The sequence below is a fragment of the Postia placenta genome (genome assembly GCF_002117355.1).
Source record: "Postia placenta MAD-698-R-SB12 unplaced genomic scaffold POSPLAscaffold_5, whole genome shotgun sequence".
NCBI classification, from domain to species: domain Eukaryota; kingdom Fungi; phylum Basidiomycota; class Agaricomycetes; order Polyporales; family Adustoporiaceae; genus Rhodonia; species Rhodonia placenta.
In genome coordinates this window covers 2396416-2415480 of record NW_020169836.1, presented here as the reverse complement: position 1 = coordinate 2415480, position 19065 = coordinate 2396416, and the positions used below count along the sequence as shown (strand labels likewise).

Below are 19065 nucleotides of genomic sequence, written 5' to 3'. Positions count from 1 at the left end.
CGCCGCATTGTGGTCAATACCACTTGGCCAGTACTAACACCACCGCAGTTGTGCATCCCGCGACGACTATCCCAAACACTACCCATAGTGCGATGGAGGACATCTACCAAAGGGCGACCGCCAGCGGTAAGTTACTAGAGTGTTCGTATAGACGCGCTTCCAGATTTGTACATACAATGTTTTCACGGGTTTTGAAGACAGATTGGATGGGGTATAGATATTGATTTTTGTGGGGTGATGGGGTAGCGACTACTGTGATGTAGTGAACTCTATGGTCTGAGTCGCAGAACCAGATATGGCCGATATTTAAGCGTGTTGGTAGGATCATGTGCTCGGCATCTGGTTCAAGATTTGCGTGTAGTATTATGTGCCGGAGTTTTTTACGTTCCTGCCACCTGTCATAGATATTTCCCCATTTTTTCCATTCTTGATCATCCGGTCCCTCTGCTACTTCCACCGTTTCCGAGAAGCATACTCGCTGTGGTATATGAATACTCTGCATCTTCGGCGCTTCAGGATGGTCCCTATGGAATCTATCTAAAAGGTCCTTCAATGTACATAATAGTCCGCTACGTGGTTCCCATGTGTTTTCAGAACGGGGTTTTCCCCTCCAATGCACAAGGTACTGTAGTCCATTTTTACGTTCCCAAGAGTCCAGAATCTCATCTACAACGTCCGGTTGGTCTACAAGCGGCGGTATCGAATGTGAAGTGTTCTGATTAGGGAATGTGGGTTCAACATAAGGGTAAAGGAGTGACTCATTGAACACGGGGTGAATCCCCTTCCAAGATGTAGGTAACTTTAATTTAAAGGCGCTTGCACCTATCTTTTTCTCAATACGGAAAGGACCATATTGTTTGTCATCAATCTTTTTATTTGGTTTTTCTGTTCTGATGTTGGTTCCTTCCAACCACACCAGATCTCCTTCTTTATACTCCCGCGCATCCTTCTTCTTCCTGTTGTAATATATTTTCATTGACGCTTTGCTCGAGCGCCTGGCTCGCTTCTTTTTGCAATTGCGCCATTTTCTCGGCCCACTGTGCCACTGACTCATTCTTCATCTCCTTCTTTGTCTCCACGCCAGTAAAGGTGTCATGTCCGTGTGTTAAATAGAAGGGTGAGAAGCCCGTTGATGAATGTTTGCGGTTTTGATGAGCAAATTCTGCCATTGGGAGCCAGTCCGGCCAATTATCTTGTCAGTACAAAACGAAGATCTGAAGATATGTTTCGAGTTCCTGATTGACACGTTCTGTCTGCCCGTCCGTCTGTGGGTGATACGCGGTACTAGGATTTCCCGTGATCCTGAGCTTCTTGTAAACGTCCCTTATAAAATTAGAAACAAACTGTGGTCCGCGGTCCGAAAAGATCCGGCGGGATAGTCCATGCTTCAAATAAACGTGCTTCAGGTAAAGGTTTGCAAATCCCTCCAAAGACAACGTGTCCGAAGTAGCTACCAAAATATAGTCCTTCGACTTCAAGTTGACAAAATTAAGAATAGCATTGTGTCTGGGAACTTCCGGAAGGTGAGTGATCAGATCTACTGATATGAACTCCTAGTTGTTCTCAGGCACCGGATTAGGATTTAGTGGAGCGGCATGTGCTTGTCTATGGGCCTTGGCCTTCTGGCATGCTTCGCATCCAATAATATAATCGTGAATGTCCTTTTTTCTGGTGGGCCACCAGTACGAATGGTCGACCAACTCTATAGTTTTTTCAATGCCAGGATGACCCGCGCTGGGCATGTCATGATGCGCAGCAATGACGTCACCGATTAGTGACCGGTTCGTGGGTATAACAAGTCTCCCCCTTCTATAGATTAGACCATCCTCGGTCGTCACGTGAGGGTCCTTGTCCAATAGCAGAACTACGTCACGTGGGTAGTCTGATATTGATAATTTAGCGCGTTTAATTATTTCATCAGCCCCCGGGACTGAGATTGCGTTAAAATATTCGGCTTTTAAGACTGTAACATCATTTAGATAACCGTCACCGATGTCGAGGTCTGGCCTACGAGACAAAAGATCGGCTACAATGTTCGTCTTTCCCGCCTTGTGGGTTAAAATAAAGTCGTACTCCTGGAGCGTGGAAACCCGTGCTTGCCGCGGGTTGATCTGTTGCAGCTTCCTGAAGTATTCTAGGTTTTTGTGGTCCGTCCAAATCTCTACAGTATGCACAGCACCAAGTAGGAAATGTCGCCACTCTTCTAAAGCTACAATAATAGCTAAAAGTTCTCTATCGTAAATTTCATAGTTCCTCTCAGCAGGAGACAGACTATGAGATAAGAAACAGATGGGATGCCAAACATCGTTCTGTTTCTGTGAAAGTACGGCGCCGACAGCATATTTCGATGCGTCGACTTCTACTCTAAATGGATCATTGTCTGTAGGAATACCGAGAACTGGAGCATTTATAAGAGTGTCTTTGAGCCTACCAAATGCATTCCGGCATTCGGCTCCAAACTCCCACTCAACATTGCCAGTCAAGCGGTTCAAAGGTGTCGCAATTCGGGCGAAGTCCTTCACAAATCTACGGTAAAAGTTCACAAAACCCAGGAAACTTTGCAAATCCTTCTTGCACGTGGGCTCGGGCCATTCCGCGACCGCTGCCACTTTCCCAGGGTCCATCCGTATCGTACCATATGAAATAAGATGTCCCAAATATTCGACTTCTGACTTTTCAAATTCGCATTTTTCCGGCTTACACGTGAGTTTATTCTGCCTGAGAATTTCTAAGACACGTCTAGTGTCTTCACGATGTGTTTGCAAATCGTCAGAGAATATTAGGATATCATCTAAATAAACGATGACCTTCCCCTGCATAATCATCTTGTAGAACAAGTCGTTCATCATCATCTGGAACGTGGATGGGGAGTTCATGAGGCCAAAGAACATGACCAGGGGTTCGTAAAGCCCGCGATTTGTGATGAATGCGGCTTTTTCTTCATCACCCTCTTTCATACGAACATTGTTGTATCCCCAGTGAATATCCAGCTTCGAGAAATAATGACAATTCTTCAACTTGTTCAATAGCTCCGAGATAAGTGGTAAAGGGTATTTGTTTTTCTTTGTCATCTCGTTTAATTTATGATAGTCCTGCACAGGCCGTAACTTTCCGTCCTTTTTCTTTACAAAGAAGAATGGAGCCCCCCATGGTGACTTGGAAGGTCTGATTCGTCCAGTTCTAAGATTTTCTTCTAGAAATTCATCTAGTGCCTTCTGCTCGTTTAGAGTCATGGGATAGACTTTTCTGCAATAAGGTTTAGCTCCCGGCAGGAGTTCTATTGTGTGGTCCCATGGCTTTCGATCAGGGAGAGCATTAAACGTGTCTTCTGAGAACACATCGGCAAAATCTTGGTAATGTTTCGGAACAACTTCCTCCATCTTTTTAGCTTTGTATTTTCCCTCCGCTATTGCTATTTCCATAGCATTGGCGTGAAGGTACTCTTTGCGATCATGGACAGTTCGTAGCCATGCGTTGCTATCCAGCATAAATACGCGATCCTCGCGTTCGACAAGGTTTTCGCTGAAAACAGAGCAGGATTCTGGGCATCGATCAAATTTGAGCAACTTGCGTTGCCAATCGGTGGTTGGATTGTGGTGCTGCATCCGATCAAATCCCAAGAATACGTCTGACGTCTGTAATTCAGTCACAAGGAATTGATGTTTTTCCTTGTGTTTACCAATGCCTACTACGAGTTCGACATAGTCCGTGATCCTTCCCCCAGAATTCGCTGTTCCATTTGCGTTATAGACTTTAATGGGTTCGTCGAATTTGTGTACTTCAATACCATGTCGTACAACAAAATTCTTATTGATGCACGATCCCGTGCTTCCCGAGTCTAACAACGCCCGTGTGTCAATCACCTGTTTTGTTTCCGGAATGATGACTGCGATGGGTAGCTGCATCTGTCGACCACGACCTACTCCCTTCACAACTATCGTTCCTTGTAATTTCTCACCAGTGCTTCCAAAGCCACCGGTATCTTGTGTAGTGTCCTGAATTGTCCCAGTAGCAATGTCTATATCCGGAACTTCGGCGCACTCCAAAATCAGCTGCGCAACCCTCATGCTGTATTCCACGTGGAATTCTTTTTCCGAATTATTGATAAGGAAAACCTTAAGTCGTCCAGTGTAATCAGGATCGATTACACCAGCGCCAACATCAAGACCTTTGACTGCTAAGCCAGATCTTGGGGCGATTCGACCGTATATGCCTTTTGGCATCTCCATTCGGATTCCAGTGTCTACTAGCACGTGAGAATGTGCTGCTATCATTAAATCTTCTGCCGAATAAAGATCATATCCAACGGAGCCCTCCGTTTGTCTCTTTGGGGTTATGGCTCGTGGGTCGTCAAGATAGATCTTTAATACAGGTTTTGGTTTCGATGCACTCGAATGTTTTCTCGATGTTTTTGTATTTTTTGTGGAGGAATTAAGCACAGTTATCGCACTGCCGCGCTCATTGTGGGACGCCTCCGTGTTGTAGGTATTAATAGATAGCGTATCACGTGTATGTAAGTCCATAGGGGATACATCATTGTGCTCAATGAGATCCACGCTGTCCGATAAAGGAGAAAACCTATTCATAATTGGCAGTACAACTGGCGCATTCAGTTGTTGCCGAATCGAAAACCCGCCTTTGCGAAAAGCTCAGGTTTCGACGCATAGAGAGAGCGCAAATAATTTAGTCCTTGGTCCTCATTGTCCAAGTTGACCGTTGTGGGGTTTTCAGTCCCCGCCTCTGCCCCTGTTTCGACAGCCAGCTCACGTACTCGTTGTGGCTGAGGCCCTGCCGGCCGGTTTGGCAGATGCCATGTATCTCCGCATGTCCCCTTTTGGGATTTCTTGTGCCCACACTTGATGCAGGCGTGGTCTATCTGCATCGGCTGTCCTCCTCCTTGGTACAAAGTACCTGTTCCATCCCTCCTCGGCTGGTATGAGAACCCGGCCACTGGTATGACCCCAGGAGTTCTTTGTGGTGCCGCTGGAGCAGCTTGACGAGCTGGTTGTGTTGCCGGCTTGCTTCCAGAAGTGTTTGAGTTGCCGTGATGATGGCTTCACAAAGCTTTTTCCTCCTGATGAATTCGCCAGTTTCGGTCAATGCCGCGGATACGCGTGCACCATTCTACATAAGTGATAGGAATATTCCCACTCATATAGACTTGGTCAATCACATTTTGACTGGTGCCTCTTTTCAGCAACCTAATCACGTGTTCGTCTGATAGCGTGTATCCGGCCTGACTTGCCAGATCCTCAAACTCGACGATGTACTCGTCTGCTGATCGGTTCCCCTGACGAATATACTCAATTTTTTGCTGCGCCTTTTCCCTTAGGCTCGCATTGATGTAATGTTCGTCCAGGATTGCCCATAACTCTGCACTGGATACTTGCCAATACCCGCCTAGGCAGTTGTTGCTGTAGAGAATTCGGACGAAAGCATCTACTTTCGGTCCGCGAAGATAGCTGACGATAATGTTGCATCTTCTATTATCGTCATTGATTTGATGATCGGCTAAGAACAGCCGCATCTCCATCTTCCATTTCTCGTACAACTCCTTATCGCCGTCGAAATCCTTGGGTTTGTTTACTACAGGCTTTCGACCTCCGCCTTGCTGCTGATTCTGCAACACGGTTGCGAGTTGGGTAAGCGCGTTCGCAAGTGCGTTAGGGTGTAATACCGGGGGTGGTGGCGGTGCTACATTTGGCACCTGAGGATAGGTTGGTTGGGGTTGTGCCAGCCTCGGAGGTGACCTTCGTGATCGTGGTCGTGGTGGTGAGCGGTTTGGGGTCCGCATGAACTCGTCCCGAGGCGATGAAGGCCCAGGTTGAGCTGCATTTGGATCTACCCACGGGTTCGACATGATTGATGGAGTACTTGGTTCTATTCACGGATTTCCTGACCGTGGAGCCTAGTTGCCTTATTCAGAAGGCTGCGGTGGAGAGTGCCGCCTCAATTGCTCTTCTCCCTGATTCTGCCGAGGAATTTCCGACCTCGCGATCCAATTTCCAAACCAAGCCGCTTTCTGGGCTTATCAAAACCACGCGCTGCCTGGTCCCCTGTCACCAAACAGGATCAACCCAAAAAGGCTATCCAAGCCCGCACAGCCGTTATCTCCGGATGGTGAAAAAGATTCCCTGTTTCTACCGCTAAGTCTTCCTCTTAGCCAATAGGGGTACCTCGCAGGGACAAAGTATTGCTATGCTAGCCTACTGTTACTTATCTAGGCTCCGCAGTAATCACTTTGATTCGCAATCGTCGTGAGGTCCTGGTACTTTTGACTATTATGCACTGGGGTCCTTCTATCACGGAGGGGATTCGGCCCCTTGGAAGCTACCACTGAAGGTAAACTTCCTGAAGGTTCGTCTCGAAGCGACCGGCTCTGTACGTAGCTATCTACCCTTGTCAAAGTGCCTGCGGTGGGTGTTCGAAAGAAAATGCCAGTAATGGCTACACCTTAAGCCTAGTGCCCGGCTCTGCAAGACTTCGTTGTCTCGGACGTTTGATGTGTGGATAGAAGAGTGAGTGGTGGGGTGGCTCGAATGAAGCGGATGTGGAGACTTTGCACTTAGAGAGATCTTTGCCCTATGGAGCCCGGGTTTAGTACCGGAGGGTGGCCACTCTCAAATGCAAAGGGTTTGAAAGACGCGGTAATACCGGTTGAGCAAGTTCGGAGTAGGGGTAGTCTTCAGTTAATGACACGACTAGGTTTTTAGCCTGAAATATGCCAACTGAAGACTGAGGATTGCCCTCAGCTTCAGCCTGCTTATATATTGTACAAACTGCATGAGTAATTACATATGACATGAGATAGTGAAATAGTGTCTATCAGTGAAGAGTCCTGATAAGCATACATGAGGGCAACATGTGTAAGTAATAGATGTGAGAACGACGCCGGAAAGACCGCTGGCAGACAACGTTCTCGATGGACAGGGATCAATGGTGGATAAGGTTACAAACCGATGGGGCTACCTACATAAGTCCTATTCCCACACCGGCGCACGACCACGTGACCCGGGCCGGCAGCGATGCTTGCCCGACATACCCAAAAGTCAACAATAGATGCCATAGATGGAAACATGATAGGAAAAGTAAATAAGAGGGTTCCATGATCCAAAAAGCTAGTCTCGTTTCCAGACCTTATAGGCGGATCATGTGTGCTATTACCCAATTGGGTGGCGGAGATCTAAAAACCCCTGCACACTCTCGCCTATAAGGTCTGGTGAATTTTGCAGGGAGGGAGGGGGGTATCCATCACGCGTCACCAAAGTCACTGGTGACGACGCCGTTACCTCTCACGTCTGCTTGCGTACGTGACTGTGTCCGACGCGCCGCGCACCCCAAAACTCAGTCGCTAGACAATGTATGCGCATGTATGCTACGGTAGCCAACCTACATAATCATAATGTCATCTATTCATCTGAGCCCTTGGCTGAGCTCGCTACGCAGTGTCGTTGACGATTCTGACTCCGACCTGGACTCCCCGCCAGCTTCGGACTTGGGCAGCGATATCTTTGACGACCACTCGGGGCTTCTGTCTCTGCAGATACTGGTGCGTTTTTGCTGCTTCCTCACAGGCTTTCTTGAGGATGGATGCCAAGAGCGTCGAAAGACCATACGAGAACTCGGCAAGAGTGGACATAGCGGGAGCCATACTATGTGTCGCAGGCAAGACACGCTGCAGGCGCGTTAAGCGCCAGGGCGTGACGGATACCCCCCTCCCTCCCTGCAAAATGCACCAGACGTTAAGGGGGGGAGTCGTGCAGGGTTTTTTAGAACTCCGTATCCAGATATAGTAACACTCCACGTGATCCCTTCTCCCCCCTAACGTCTGGTTACGAGACTACCGAAAAGCGTACGAAATGAAAGAACCGTAACACTCGCAAGCTCGGGCGCGCGAGTAGCCGGGGGCCGGAGGCCCCTATCGTAGTATAAAACGACCCCGCGCGATGTACGTACCGCACGCGATTGTCCCTTACGGGCATCGCTGTGGACAAACGCGCTCGCCGCGCCGTCGCACCGGTTGTTCCAACAGGGGATGGGTACGAGACAAGTCGCTCCCTGCTTCTCCGTTTCTCGTCGTCCGTCTCGCTCTGCAGAATCGCATCTGTTCTCTCGCTCGATGATTATTGTATGTTGCTTCGCTCCCTATGCATCACCCCTCATAATCGAGAGAAAGTTTTTGCAGAGTCCCAATACCAGCGTAGTAGAAAATTTGTAAAATATGTTGCGCGTTGGAATGAATGTAACTACGAGCAGTACAGCTGAAGCGCATTTCATAAGAGCTGGCTGGTTCCATGCCATACTAAATTATGATTACACCATTCCTCATGCAAGTAGTCCAACACCTCAAAGCGAAAGCATAATCACAGCAGACATTCCATACCATCCGATAACATAATCTGGTCCACTACATCTCACCGACTGCCATCCCAGCGATCCTGGCTGGAACACCGATTGCGATCAGGGTGGCTTTGTCGCGCTCATTGCGATCATCCGGAACATTCACCCCAGGGTAGTACCCTGAGTAGTACTTTTGAGATTGCCGGTTGTCCAAAGCGCGTACCACCTCGGCTGAGGTCAATTTAGGCAGGGGTTGGTTCTGCCAGGAGATCATGAATCGCGGCTCATCCAGGACAAAATTCAACATACATTCAACATGTATCCCCATGGGTAGGTTCCATCTTTCCAGGGCACTTCTTCGAATGGACTATGATCACCCAGCTGAACCTGCCGATTGTACGCCTTGTAACAGATGAGTTATTTAGAATGCCTGAAGTTGTTACGAAATTGTGGCATACACGTGCTGCACATCGTTGCGCATCTGCTTGTCGTTGTTGGCTGGCTTGGATATCGGCCTGCATGTTCGTAATATCATTGCGAATGCTCATGATGTCATTGCGAAGTGGTCCAATTGCGTGTTCTAGCGCATGCGCAAACCACGGCGGTGTCCGGCCACTGTCCCCAAGGAGGTCAGGCAATTTACAGCAGCATTTGACAACGACGACAAACCCAGGTTCGCGGCAGTTGTGACAGCATGCTTGTATTGAATGGCTGCAGAGACGTGAGTAGCGTCAAGACGACCGTTGCCTGCTCAGGATGAGAATCGTATCGGCTGGTATGTTGGATAGTGCTTACCAAAAGCAGCCGTACAGACCATCTCGAAGTGGGCCGCCTTCGCAACGTCGCGGGCAGTAGGAGGGTCCTCTGGAGGGAATGGACTGGGAATTAAGCCAGCCGGTGCAGGTGGGACGATAGGGGGCATGATGGATGTAGACGAAAGCAAGAATACGATCCTTAGTTGTGGCGCTGACTTGAAAACGAACCAAGGTAGCGAGGCACGTGGCCAAATGTGTGTGTCTGTTATGGTATACCCTGAGGCCGGGAAAGGGAAAGGATAAGAGTCCCTGAGGATGCGCACAAGGGTACCACCATCAGGTGACGTCGAAGTATCACAATATTTTCTCGGTCCACAACGCCTGATGCGACGCCAGACATGGATATCCGGAGCCGGCGTAGATTGAGGAAATTGTCTAGTAGGCTGGGTTTTGTAGCCGAGTCTGCGGGCCTCAACCGTCTATTTAGCCTAAAGGGAAACGCGTTTGAGGATCAAAAGGATAGCTCCTCACAGCGCATCATGGCGAATACGTTGGAATAGCAAGATGATATAATTCTCGGTGTTCTAATACAATCGATGACTATAGCAACAAGGAGGGTGCAACTGGCGCATTCGCCAGACCAAATCGAAACGGACAACTGATACCAGACATAGAATTGTGTGTGCGCAAGGAGTGACGACGTGTGCAAGAAGGGCAGGCTACAGGTGTTCAGAAGGAACGAAACGCGGAAGGCGGTAAGAGCGAAAGCGAACAGATAGCTACATCTTAAATACTACATGGGAACAAGTCAAGTGAAATTAGGTTGAGCATATCGTTCCGGAGGATGTTCGGGCATATGGATACAGTAGGTGAACTTGCAAAGACCAGAGGAAACGACAGAGACAGATAGGGCGGCCGTATGAACAGGACAGAGACTCATGCGCGGATGAACATCTCGACAGGGATCGGCTTGCGCCGCAGCCCCGAGCTAGCGGTGCTGTCACCGCTGTCGCTGTGCGTATCACTCATCCGCGAGCTACGGCTGTCGCGCCGCTCGAGGCGTTCGAGCTCGAACGATCGTTTCAGCGGCGACTTCGACGTCCGCTTCGAGGGAGATGTGGGCGTGGGTGCAGGTGATTTTCCCTTACCGCGCTTCGACGGCGAGAGGTGGAAGCGCGCCATCCACGATGCCGACGCGTTCTCGCGCTCGAACTGCGATCCGAGCGTGGAGGACGACCAGCGCGAGCGCAGCACACGCTCGGGGACCGAGTCGGCGGCGAGGGCAGACCCAGGAACCTCGATCGAGAAGGAGTAAGAGGAGGCGGGGGACAGTGGCGGGGAGCCAGCACTCATGCTCGGTTGCGAGTAGACACTTGCGCTCACCGGCGAGGCCGGCCAAAGCTGCGGGGTACTCGGCTCGGGTTCTAGGTCCGCCTCGGGAAGGAGCTCGACTTCGAGCTCTGCGGTCGCCCCAGGAGTATATGGCGTCTCGTCAGAGTAGTCGAGCACGTCGGCTGGTAGCGACATGCGGGGAAGCGGACGGGCGCGAGAGAGGGGTCGCACGACGAATGCGCTGCTCGGCGAGGAGGGGACTGAGCAAGTAGGCGAGAGACGGCCAGGGCGTGGCGGGCTTAGGCCAGTGCCTAGGAAGCCGCTGTTCAAGGCGGCACTTGCAAGCTGAGCAAGCAGCTCTTCCGTTTCACGCTCCATCGTCGCCGCCGAACAGCGCGTAATCGCAATTGGAGGTGGGGGAGGTGGGCGGCTGGGAATGAGGAAAGACTTGCGGCGCTCGGGGAACGTGGGGTCGAGCTGCGCGCTGGGGCGGCCAATAGCAATGGTAGTGGCTTGCGTCGAGAGGCGGGGAACAGTGGGGAGCGGCTTACTGTCTCTGCTCCGCCCACGATGCGGAGGCGGCAGCATCGAGTCGGGGCGAGTGCGTGAGTCAGATATCGGGAAGGCAGGAGGCAGCGGTGATGTGAGCGTTACCACATCGCTGATGTCGCGGGCAAACCACTCTGCGTCAGAATCCACATCCGAGTCAACCTCATCGTAAGATTCGGCTCCCGTAGACACGCAAGCGTTGATGTCAGGCATCGACTTGGCGTAGATGATGGACGCGCGATGCGACTTGCATGTCGGAGCACGCAACAAGTGCGGGCGAGACTCATCATCTGACGTGAGCGGCGTTACGGGTGTCTTCCCAGTCGCACTGGAGCGGCTCGAGGACGAGCCAGATGTCACAGTACTCGAGACGGACGGGCTAGGCGACTGTTGCCGATGACGATTGGGCAGGCTGAGGACGTCGGCGAGTGGAGATGGAAAATCAAGCTCGATGCCGAGGCCAGAAAATCTGAGGTTGATCTCATCGAGCGGTGATTCTGAGGGCTTTTCCGTTTGATAGAGTGGTGGCGCTGGTGCGGGACGTGGAGGGGTGTCGGGCACGGGAAAGAAGTCTTCGAATGTGAGGCCTTCTGCGCCGGTAAGGACGACACGACGCGAGTCTCGTTTGCGCTCCGCTGGGTCCTTGCTGAAGACGCGTGGTCCTAGCGTGAAGCTACGGAACGAGGTAGTGGATTCGAAGGACGAGGGTCGCCCTTCTTCCTCCTCAGAGACATTGGGAAGTATGTCGAGAGGCTTTGACTTGATGGAAAGGGTTTCCTGCTTAGAAGGATAGCGAGCGCGGCGTTTCATGCCAGGCAAGAGCTTGTTACTAGCGAATACTGTGTGCGTGTTAGTTATATGATACCTGAGCTGTTTCCCAGGCGCTGCACTTACGAGTATTCATCGTAAGCGTCGTGATAATGTATGAGAAGCAGAGAGCTGCTGTGAATGAAAACCGACCAGGTATGCGAGGTCGCTGCGAGCGATGAGTAGGAGGATGGGTCTGACCAGCAGGAGCTTTAGTATAGCCTTGAAGCATAGGCGACCTTTTGTTGCTCACGGCCATTGTTGTTCGCGCTACAGGGAAACAAAAGCAGCGTTGCCTATTTCGGAACAAAAGGATGAACCCATCCAGAAAGGAAATCACATCAGGCGCTTACACAGCCCCACGGAGATGCTTGTAAGCGCCCATCCATGTACGTACTCTGCCGCTCTTTGGGCGATTTCCGGCATGATGAGTGCCAGTGAATGCTCTCCACATCAATGCTGGAAGTACAAGGCGAGTTACCTGTGCGCTTAGGTCGGCTTACCGAAGAAATTTACTAATACCGAGGGTCTATCTAAATCATAGTCTCATTCAGATGCTAAAAACGACCAAAAACTAAACACACCGCGTGAGCTACAGACGTGTGGTTCAAGTGCAGCTATGCCATCGCAATTGTCCATCCCGTTTCACACGCTAGGTCTGGCTCATAGTACCAATGCATCGTCGCCGGCGGACACACGAGATTGTACATGATTATGACAATTGCCCACAGCAGATCCCCAGAAGGCAACGGATTATATGCACGTCGTTGCTACCAGTCTACACTATCACTGCGCAGCATTTTCTTCGGCAATACATCACCGTCCATTAGCCCCGTGACGCTACTCCAGGACGAAGCTACGGCAGACCATGATTAGCAGCTTGGCAGATATGCTTTTCGTCAGACTCACGGCTTGAACGATATCACCAACCGCCATGGCTCAGATCCCCCCAGCGCCGCAGAGCCGTTCGTTCTCTGCTGCCTCCGTTGCTCCTTACGCTCTTTCTTCGCGGCCTTCTTGTCTTGTTTCTTTTCTTTGTGCTCTACAAGTCGTGTCATCCACGCGTTGACCAGACTGTCATCCTCAGAATCGCTTTCAGCCTTGTGCAACAGTTGAATACCACCATTGGTCCGAAAGCCCACAGCATCGGGCGAGGAGCCGTGGGGCCCACTAAGACCTGTTCGTCCCTGCGCAAGGGAGACATGAACACGGCGAGGATGGAAGAATTGCTGTATCCAGAGGTTATATGTCGGAATTTTAGTTGCAGCTAGATCTCATCTTACATGATTCCAGTCATCTACCAGCGCGACCGCTGGGTTGACCTTGCGACCCCTCAGGCGCACGTCGAGTTCTTTCCCGATCAACATACCTGGATCAACATTACCAGATATGCGCCAATATAGCATGTGCAACGCAACATACCCATGGCGATGTCCATAGCTTTCGGTGCCGCTTCTGTCACGATATTCTTAGGCGACGATGGCGAGCCGACGGCCTGCACGTTGTGCAAGAAGCACAGCCAATCGCGTTCGCTGATATCGTGTGTCGCGAACGGGTGGAGTCGCTCAGCAGATGGAGGTGTGCTCGGAGCGAATGCCTTGTTGAGATCCCCACGTGTACCTACAAGAATCATGGTTTCGAAGGGCGGGTAGGGAAGCTGTGCTGGAGGAGGTCGCAGTAGCGACGCCGGCTTTTGTGTTGAGACGCTGTCGTCATTCAGAAATACGGAGGATTCGCAAATCGAATTCGGATGATCGGTTACAGAGGCATTTGCGACGGCAGAAGTAGATGCAAAGGGAAATCCTAGTCGTGGAATTCAGTGTAGAGCTTGAAGATGGTATGGAACTAGGATGTCGTACCGCGAAATGGATTAGTGGGGGCCGGCATAGTCAGACCGTTCTGCATTCGAGAATCTCCCGGCATGGCAACCGCATTGTTATTAATGCTGCAGTCACGAGCGGTGGCAAGCGCCAATCCGCCGCTACTCAGAGAACGGGGAGGCGATGTTTGTGTACGCGGCTGCGGCGAAGTCGATGTAGACACATGGCTTGTAGAAGCACTCGCCAGCGCGGGAGCTGAGACAGAGTTATTGTCTTGCAGAAAAACAAAAACATCAGCTGCGCCCCAGTCAGAGCCGAACACTAATCACCCGGTGTGATGACATCTCTTGCCGTCAAAGAAACGTTCAATGGCATTGAATGTGTCAGATCTTCATAGGGTGGAGGGAGGTCTTCATCATGTAGGTGAAGCGTCTCGGAGAGGGCAAGTTCAAGTTCGGACTCAACACCAGAAGGGTCGGTAAATGTACGCATTGCGTTAAGTTCTGCTTGCCCGAAGTATCCGACCTTTTCAGGAGGGTAAGGATGAGAACCTGTGAGAGGCATCCTTACGCAGTATCACGAGTTAGATATGCAGAAAACTGCAGTGCGAGTGAGTACATATATATCGTTGAACGATATTCGTTGATGCACTGCGTCGGAACACCGCACCTGCTACGCCCCAAACTGCCGACAAACGGGATCCGCAGCATGATCATGACGCCGCGCGAGACCGCACTCAGACTCAAAACATGTGTTCCGAACACCCATCAATTATGTTGTCCGTCAAGCTTTCAAGCTCTGGGGCATATCACAAGCACGAGCACCGTGACTGTAGATGAGTGCTCACTTGCTGTTCCGTGGACTGCATGCTGGGATACGAACAAGTGGCAACAACCCTCCACATTGGACGTCAGCCGGTTCCCATAGTGTAGGGAACGCGGCAGGACCAATGCTCAGAATCATCATCAAGGTCGCATGCTACTGATCACTCCATGATCAGAGATGTACTTTGGCAGATCCTCTATGGCGTGCACTTACCAGCGTCGTGATCGACCTATTGCGGGCCTTCACATACATACGCTATGATGAATAATTGGCGAGTGCTCCAGCAGACATCGCAAACCATGGGATGTCTCTCGTCCACAATGAAATCCCTCCGAATAAAGCCAGATTACGCCACAAGCGCAGAAAATACATGGACAGGTTGCCACAAACGTGAAAACACGAGCCTACCCGGATATACACGTCCGTCGACGCCTCTCCCAATGCTACTATATTGTCCCTCTCGTCTGCCAGACCTCTCAGCTGCGCGCAGACGGGGTGCCATTCCGCGGCGAACCCTGCCCGGCAATCGATTCCGCCAGGCGAATGAGCTCCGGATCTTGCAGCGGCACTTTCGAGTCGACCACCTCCTTGATGAGAGACATGGTGCTTTCGATGCTCCTCCGACGCGTACTCGGACTGGTCATGGTCGTACCAAGACTTGCTTGGCGCCCATGCCCACGTCTGAATGGTGTCGTCGGGATGGATGCAGTTGGAGAGGTTGGGGAGATAGGTGTGCTCGGACCCTGGCTGCTGACAGACGAGGGCGTGGAACCACTGATAATAGCCTCCTCGAGCGCTGCTGCCACGCCATTTGCGGGCGGCGGAGAAGCAGGAGTGCCTTCGGGCGTTGATGGCCCGGATGACAGGATCGCCTTGCCTTCTGTTGAGTCAGCATCGTACAGGTCTGGAGGAAGGCGCTCGTTTTCGATGTCCGACTTGCGGCTATAACAAACGTCTGAGGTTCGCCCCTTGTGTGCACAGAAGTTCGAACATACGCATCCTCAAATCCAGTGATAGCATCCTTGATGCCTTCCGCACCAAGAGCCAATGTGCCATATGGCAGCTTGCCTGAGCCAGAAATACTCTTGAGCTCTGACACCTTCTCGGACTCCTCACTGGATAATCAACGACGTGAGCGAGAGAAGGGTGAACGAGGAAGACTACAGCTGACCGTAGCAATGCAAACACCCTGGACATCCTCCCGACAGCAAGGATCTTGTTTTTGATGACCTTCCGCCGCTCGTGAGAGTCTTCAGAGTGAGTGGGCGGAGGCGACACGACAACCTCCGTCTCCTCATCTGAACTCTCTTCTAGCTCCTCCTTCGAGCAGCAATTCAACATCGCAAGTAACATGTCCGTGACTAGCATTGATACTTTAATATACGCAGGAACAAGCAAAGAGGGGCCTGGGCGATGTACGCACTCTTCTCGCCCACGAAAGGCAAGCTCCATGTGAACGCATCCATAAAGTTGGGGAGCCAGTATGGGTGCGGCGTGGCGTTGAATTGTCGAATATTAAGAACGTTGCTCTCATACTTGAGAATTGCGGCCTTGTTATTGTACACGTCGAGATAGTTTGGTGCAGAGAAAAGCGTCATCACGGAGGGGAAGCCCGTTGTTCTCGTCTTGCGGTACATCCGATAGCTTAAAAGTTTCAGCTATTCAGCACCTTCTCATGTCAGCTTAAGACGCACCCAGCATCCTGTGCTTCGTGTGCCCGAATGATGGAGAGAAGCTTGTTCCGCTCAAGGAACTGGCATGCAGCCTGGTAACTGCATCAGGTAAACCATCAGTCTCGACGCGCTTGCTGCGTGAAATGGACGGACGTGAAGAAGTAGGAGCATCCCCGGACATGATTGTGCACAAAGCTTTCGCCCATTTTCTCTTGACCAAAGTCTTCCACAGGATCGGACCATAGAATGTCGCACATGAGACCCTGGGTTGGTGGCTCACGGAATCGATCAATCTAGCAGTGACAGTCCGTCGTTAGTTTTTCGTAACCGTTGAATGAATATAGTAAAAACATTCACGTTGCGGATATCATCCAGCGTTTGTAGCTCGGGGGAAAGGCCGCCATGGATACAGAAGAACTGCTTGTTCATGATTGCGGCCAACGGTAACGCGCAGAATGATTGCATGCAAGCGTCGTAAAGACGCTCCGAATACTTGCGTTTGCCTGTGGCGATGTCAGCATCGGTGCTACATGAGCAGCCAGGGTACGCACATTCGAGCTTAAAGGTGAAGTAGTCCGTCAAATGGCGACACTCATGGTTACCGCGTAGAAGAAAAAGCGTGTCCGGGTACCAGATCTTGAGAGACCACAAATACAAGACACACTATAGGCGCCATGCATTACGAATGGTTTATGAAGACGCTGGAATGCGAAAACCGACCTCTATACTGAAGTAGCCTCTGTCGACATAGTCGCCGAGGAATAGGTAACGGGTCGTAGCAGGACTGCCTCCGAGCTCGAACAGTTTCATGAGGTCATACTAAGACCAGTAAGTTACATGTCGGCGGGCTGAAATACAATCATACTCACATATTGGCCATGTATATCGCCGCAAACTACAATGAGGTCTCCCGATAGGGAAGCAGAGGTGAAGCGTGCCATTGCCTAAGACATTTGCCAACACGTACCAGTCACCGGAGCATCCACATACAAGAGGTTCGGCTCCGCGCGTAACAGCTCTGTTGCCTTCTCCAAAATATACGTAGCGTGCTCCTCTGATATCCGGCCTTCACGGTAAAAGTGATTCTTCAGGAACGCTATGTCCGGCTTCGTTGGGTCTTCGCGCGAGAAAAATTGAGCATCCGTTGGGATTGTCATGGCAGGTGCTTGCACCTGCGATACCACTCATAGTGATCAGCAATGGAAGACGAATGCGATTAACTATGTACCTCCTTCACGACACGCTCCTGCGTACTGATAGTGAAGCCATTCTCTAGCTGATGCTGCGTGAAGTCAATCTCTGGAAGGGGATCCTTGTGTTGTATTTGGACGATGGCACGTTCAATTTGTTCTCGAGTGCTGGTCATGACTGGAATATGAGCTGGCCGTTTTGAGCTGGCCACTGAGGTCTCGAGGGATATAGCGGTTGTGAAGACTGAAACAGGTACATGACCCCACATTGGTCGTCCGGCCCTTAGCGGGATCCGAAAGCAATTGTTATGGTTAATTATGATACATAGCGTCGTCGCTTAATCGGAGTTTCATTCGTGTAAGACGCTACTTATACGACGCGATAGGAACCTTATAACACTGCAGTCAGAAAACAATACTACTATTTGCAGTACAATGTGCACAGCATAGTCTAGTATGAGCAAACACACCACAGAGATAGTAGTCCACATATTTACACATACAGCTGCGATACCACATGAGCCTGCGCTATGAACCGAAGTACATGGGCAAGACATGCTTTGCGATGTTGAAGCCGAGCAACGACAGTATATATCCGGTGAACAGTGGGAGCAATGGTGCTAGTAGGAGGTCTGTACGGACAAGGAAAGGAAGGGCTTGCGCATACGAATCAGTGAAGACACAGGATACGTCTTCCACAGAAGAGCGCCTCACCATTGAGCCCGAGATACACTCCATAAACATACTGAGCAAATCTGCGCTGCAAAGTCTAGCGTTGAACACCACATAAACTCTAAAGATGACTTACGCTGCCAGGTAAAGCGTATTGGAAACGAAAAGACAAATCCAATTGCTCTTCAAGATTATGGGCACCAGGATGAGCTGCGCGAGATATAACGTGAGGTAGAATGGAAAGAACGCGTTGGTATGCACGTCGAATGCATATGCCCATTCTACACGCGAGTCTGAAGGGGCAGAGTGTGACGGAGGAGATAGTAGCATTCTGTTCGAAAAGAACCTGTGCGATTCGCTGGGTTTGTAGATAATATGAGAAAAAACATGATCATGACACACCAGAGGATTGTCGCTATGACGGCTCCAACTAGCAGAAAATCTCGCAGAATCATAAAGAGTGCTAGCTTCACGGCTTGTAGTGGCGAATATGAGTATACCACGGACCATGCTATGGCTGACACTGTGACCGGCCTGAACAATGCTGCTGCTTGGAATAATGAGCTGGGACGTACCACATAGGCACCCTGCTATGAGGATCAGAATCGCAGGATCATCCCTTGCCCATGTATTTTTGGTCTCTAGCCAACATATGAATACATGAGATAGACACAACGAATGAAGCGTACGTTTATGGAAGTAAACATTTCGGTAGCTGGTCGCGGCGGTAAACATGGGCGAATGAGAAGGCAACAAGAGATTCGCTCACACCCTCTTTGGTGCTAGACAGAGATAGGTCAACTGCCAAGCTGCCAATTCAAAATCCTACTTCGCTATCATCTCCTGGAGCGTTGCAAAGTGCCGCGGAGCGTACCATCTGGTGAAACCGTAGCAAGCGTTTGAATATGACTGGGACCTGAATCCGACCAGGTAGTTGACCAGGACCAAATGCTCTCGAAGGGCGAGCACCATTTTCGGTTATTGGGGGCGAGCTGAGAGGTAGGACTGACATCCGGGCTCGGACGCAGTGGTATGAGACGCGGGTGCGGTATCCGACGGGTGCCTAGAAGCTGACAATAATAAAGCTCGCCAGGTCTCGTCG

The 19065-nt window shown here is 50.7% G+C and overlaps 5 protein-coding genes across 5 annotated transcripts; all 5 read right to left on the bottom strand.

The window, feature by feature from the left end:
- Positions 1–7438: 7438 nt before the first annotated feature.
- On the bottom strand, positions 7439–9262 carry POSPLADRAFT_1138912 (hypothetical protein; the record flags this gene model as incomplete). The annotated part of the gene is made up of 7 exons (XM_024484964.1): positions 7439–7723; positions 7957–8090; positions 8419–8599; positions 8650–8742; positions 8799–8920; positions 9010–9051; positions 9136–9262. 7 exons carry the CDS (start codon positions 9260–9262, stop codon positions 7439–7441), a joined length of 984 nt encoding a protein of 327 aa, XP_024340552.1.
- Positions 9263–10031: 769 nt separating this feature from the next.
- Positions 10032–11786, bottom strand: POSPLADRAFT_1055837 (hypothetical protein; the record flags this gene model as incomplete). The annotated part of the gene is made up of 1 exon (XM_024480694.1): positions 10032–11786. One exon carries the CDS (start codon positions 11784–11786, stop codon positions 10032–10034), a length of 1755 nt encoding a protein of 584 aa, XP_024340551.1.
- Positions 11787–12623: 837 nt separating this feature from the next.
- On the bottom strand, positions 12624–14167 carry POSPLADRAFT_1055836 (hypothetical protein; the record flags this gene model as incomplete). The annotated part of the gene is made up of 6 exons (XM_024480693.1): positions 12624–12639; positions 12693–13012; positions 13067–13152; positions 13206–13586; positions 13643–13876; positions 13933–14167. The coding sequence occupies 6 exons, from the start codon at positions 14165–14167 to the stop codon at positions 12624–12626; spliced, it is 1272 nt and encodes a 423-aa protein (XP_024340550.1).
- A 588-nt stretch (positions 14168–14755) lies between these two features.
- On the bottom strand, positions 14756–17536 carry POSPLADRAFT_1180625 (hypothetical protein). The gene is made up of 12 exons (XM_024488771.1): positions 17330–17536; positions 17069–17273; positions 16971–17008; positions 16822–16920; positions 16653–16764; positions 16459–16604; positions 16255–16394; positions 16123–16200; positions 15852–16072; positions 15600–15789; positions 15424–15543; positions 14756–15370 (listed from the first exon to the last, which is right to left on the bottom strand). Exons 1-12 carry the CDS (start codon positions 17465–17467, stop codon positions 14905–14907), a joined length of 1953 nt encoding a protein of 650 aa, XP_024340549.1. The 5' UTR covers positions 17468–17536; the 3' UTR covers positions 14756–14904.
- A 283-nt stretch (positions 17537–17819) lies between these two features.
- On the bottom strand, positions 17820–18788 carry POSPLADRAFT_1139493 (hypothetical protein; the record flags this gene model as incomplete). Its single annotated transcript, XM_024485041.1, has 7 exons — positions 17820–17947; positions 18006–18046; positions 18100–18309; positions 18366–18486; positions 18539–18604; positions 18653–18678; positions 18733–18788. Coding segments are annotated over 7 exons (648 nt in total), but the record flags the coding sequence as incomplete, so codon positions are not given.
- Positions 18789–19065: the final 277 nt, after the last annotated feature.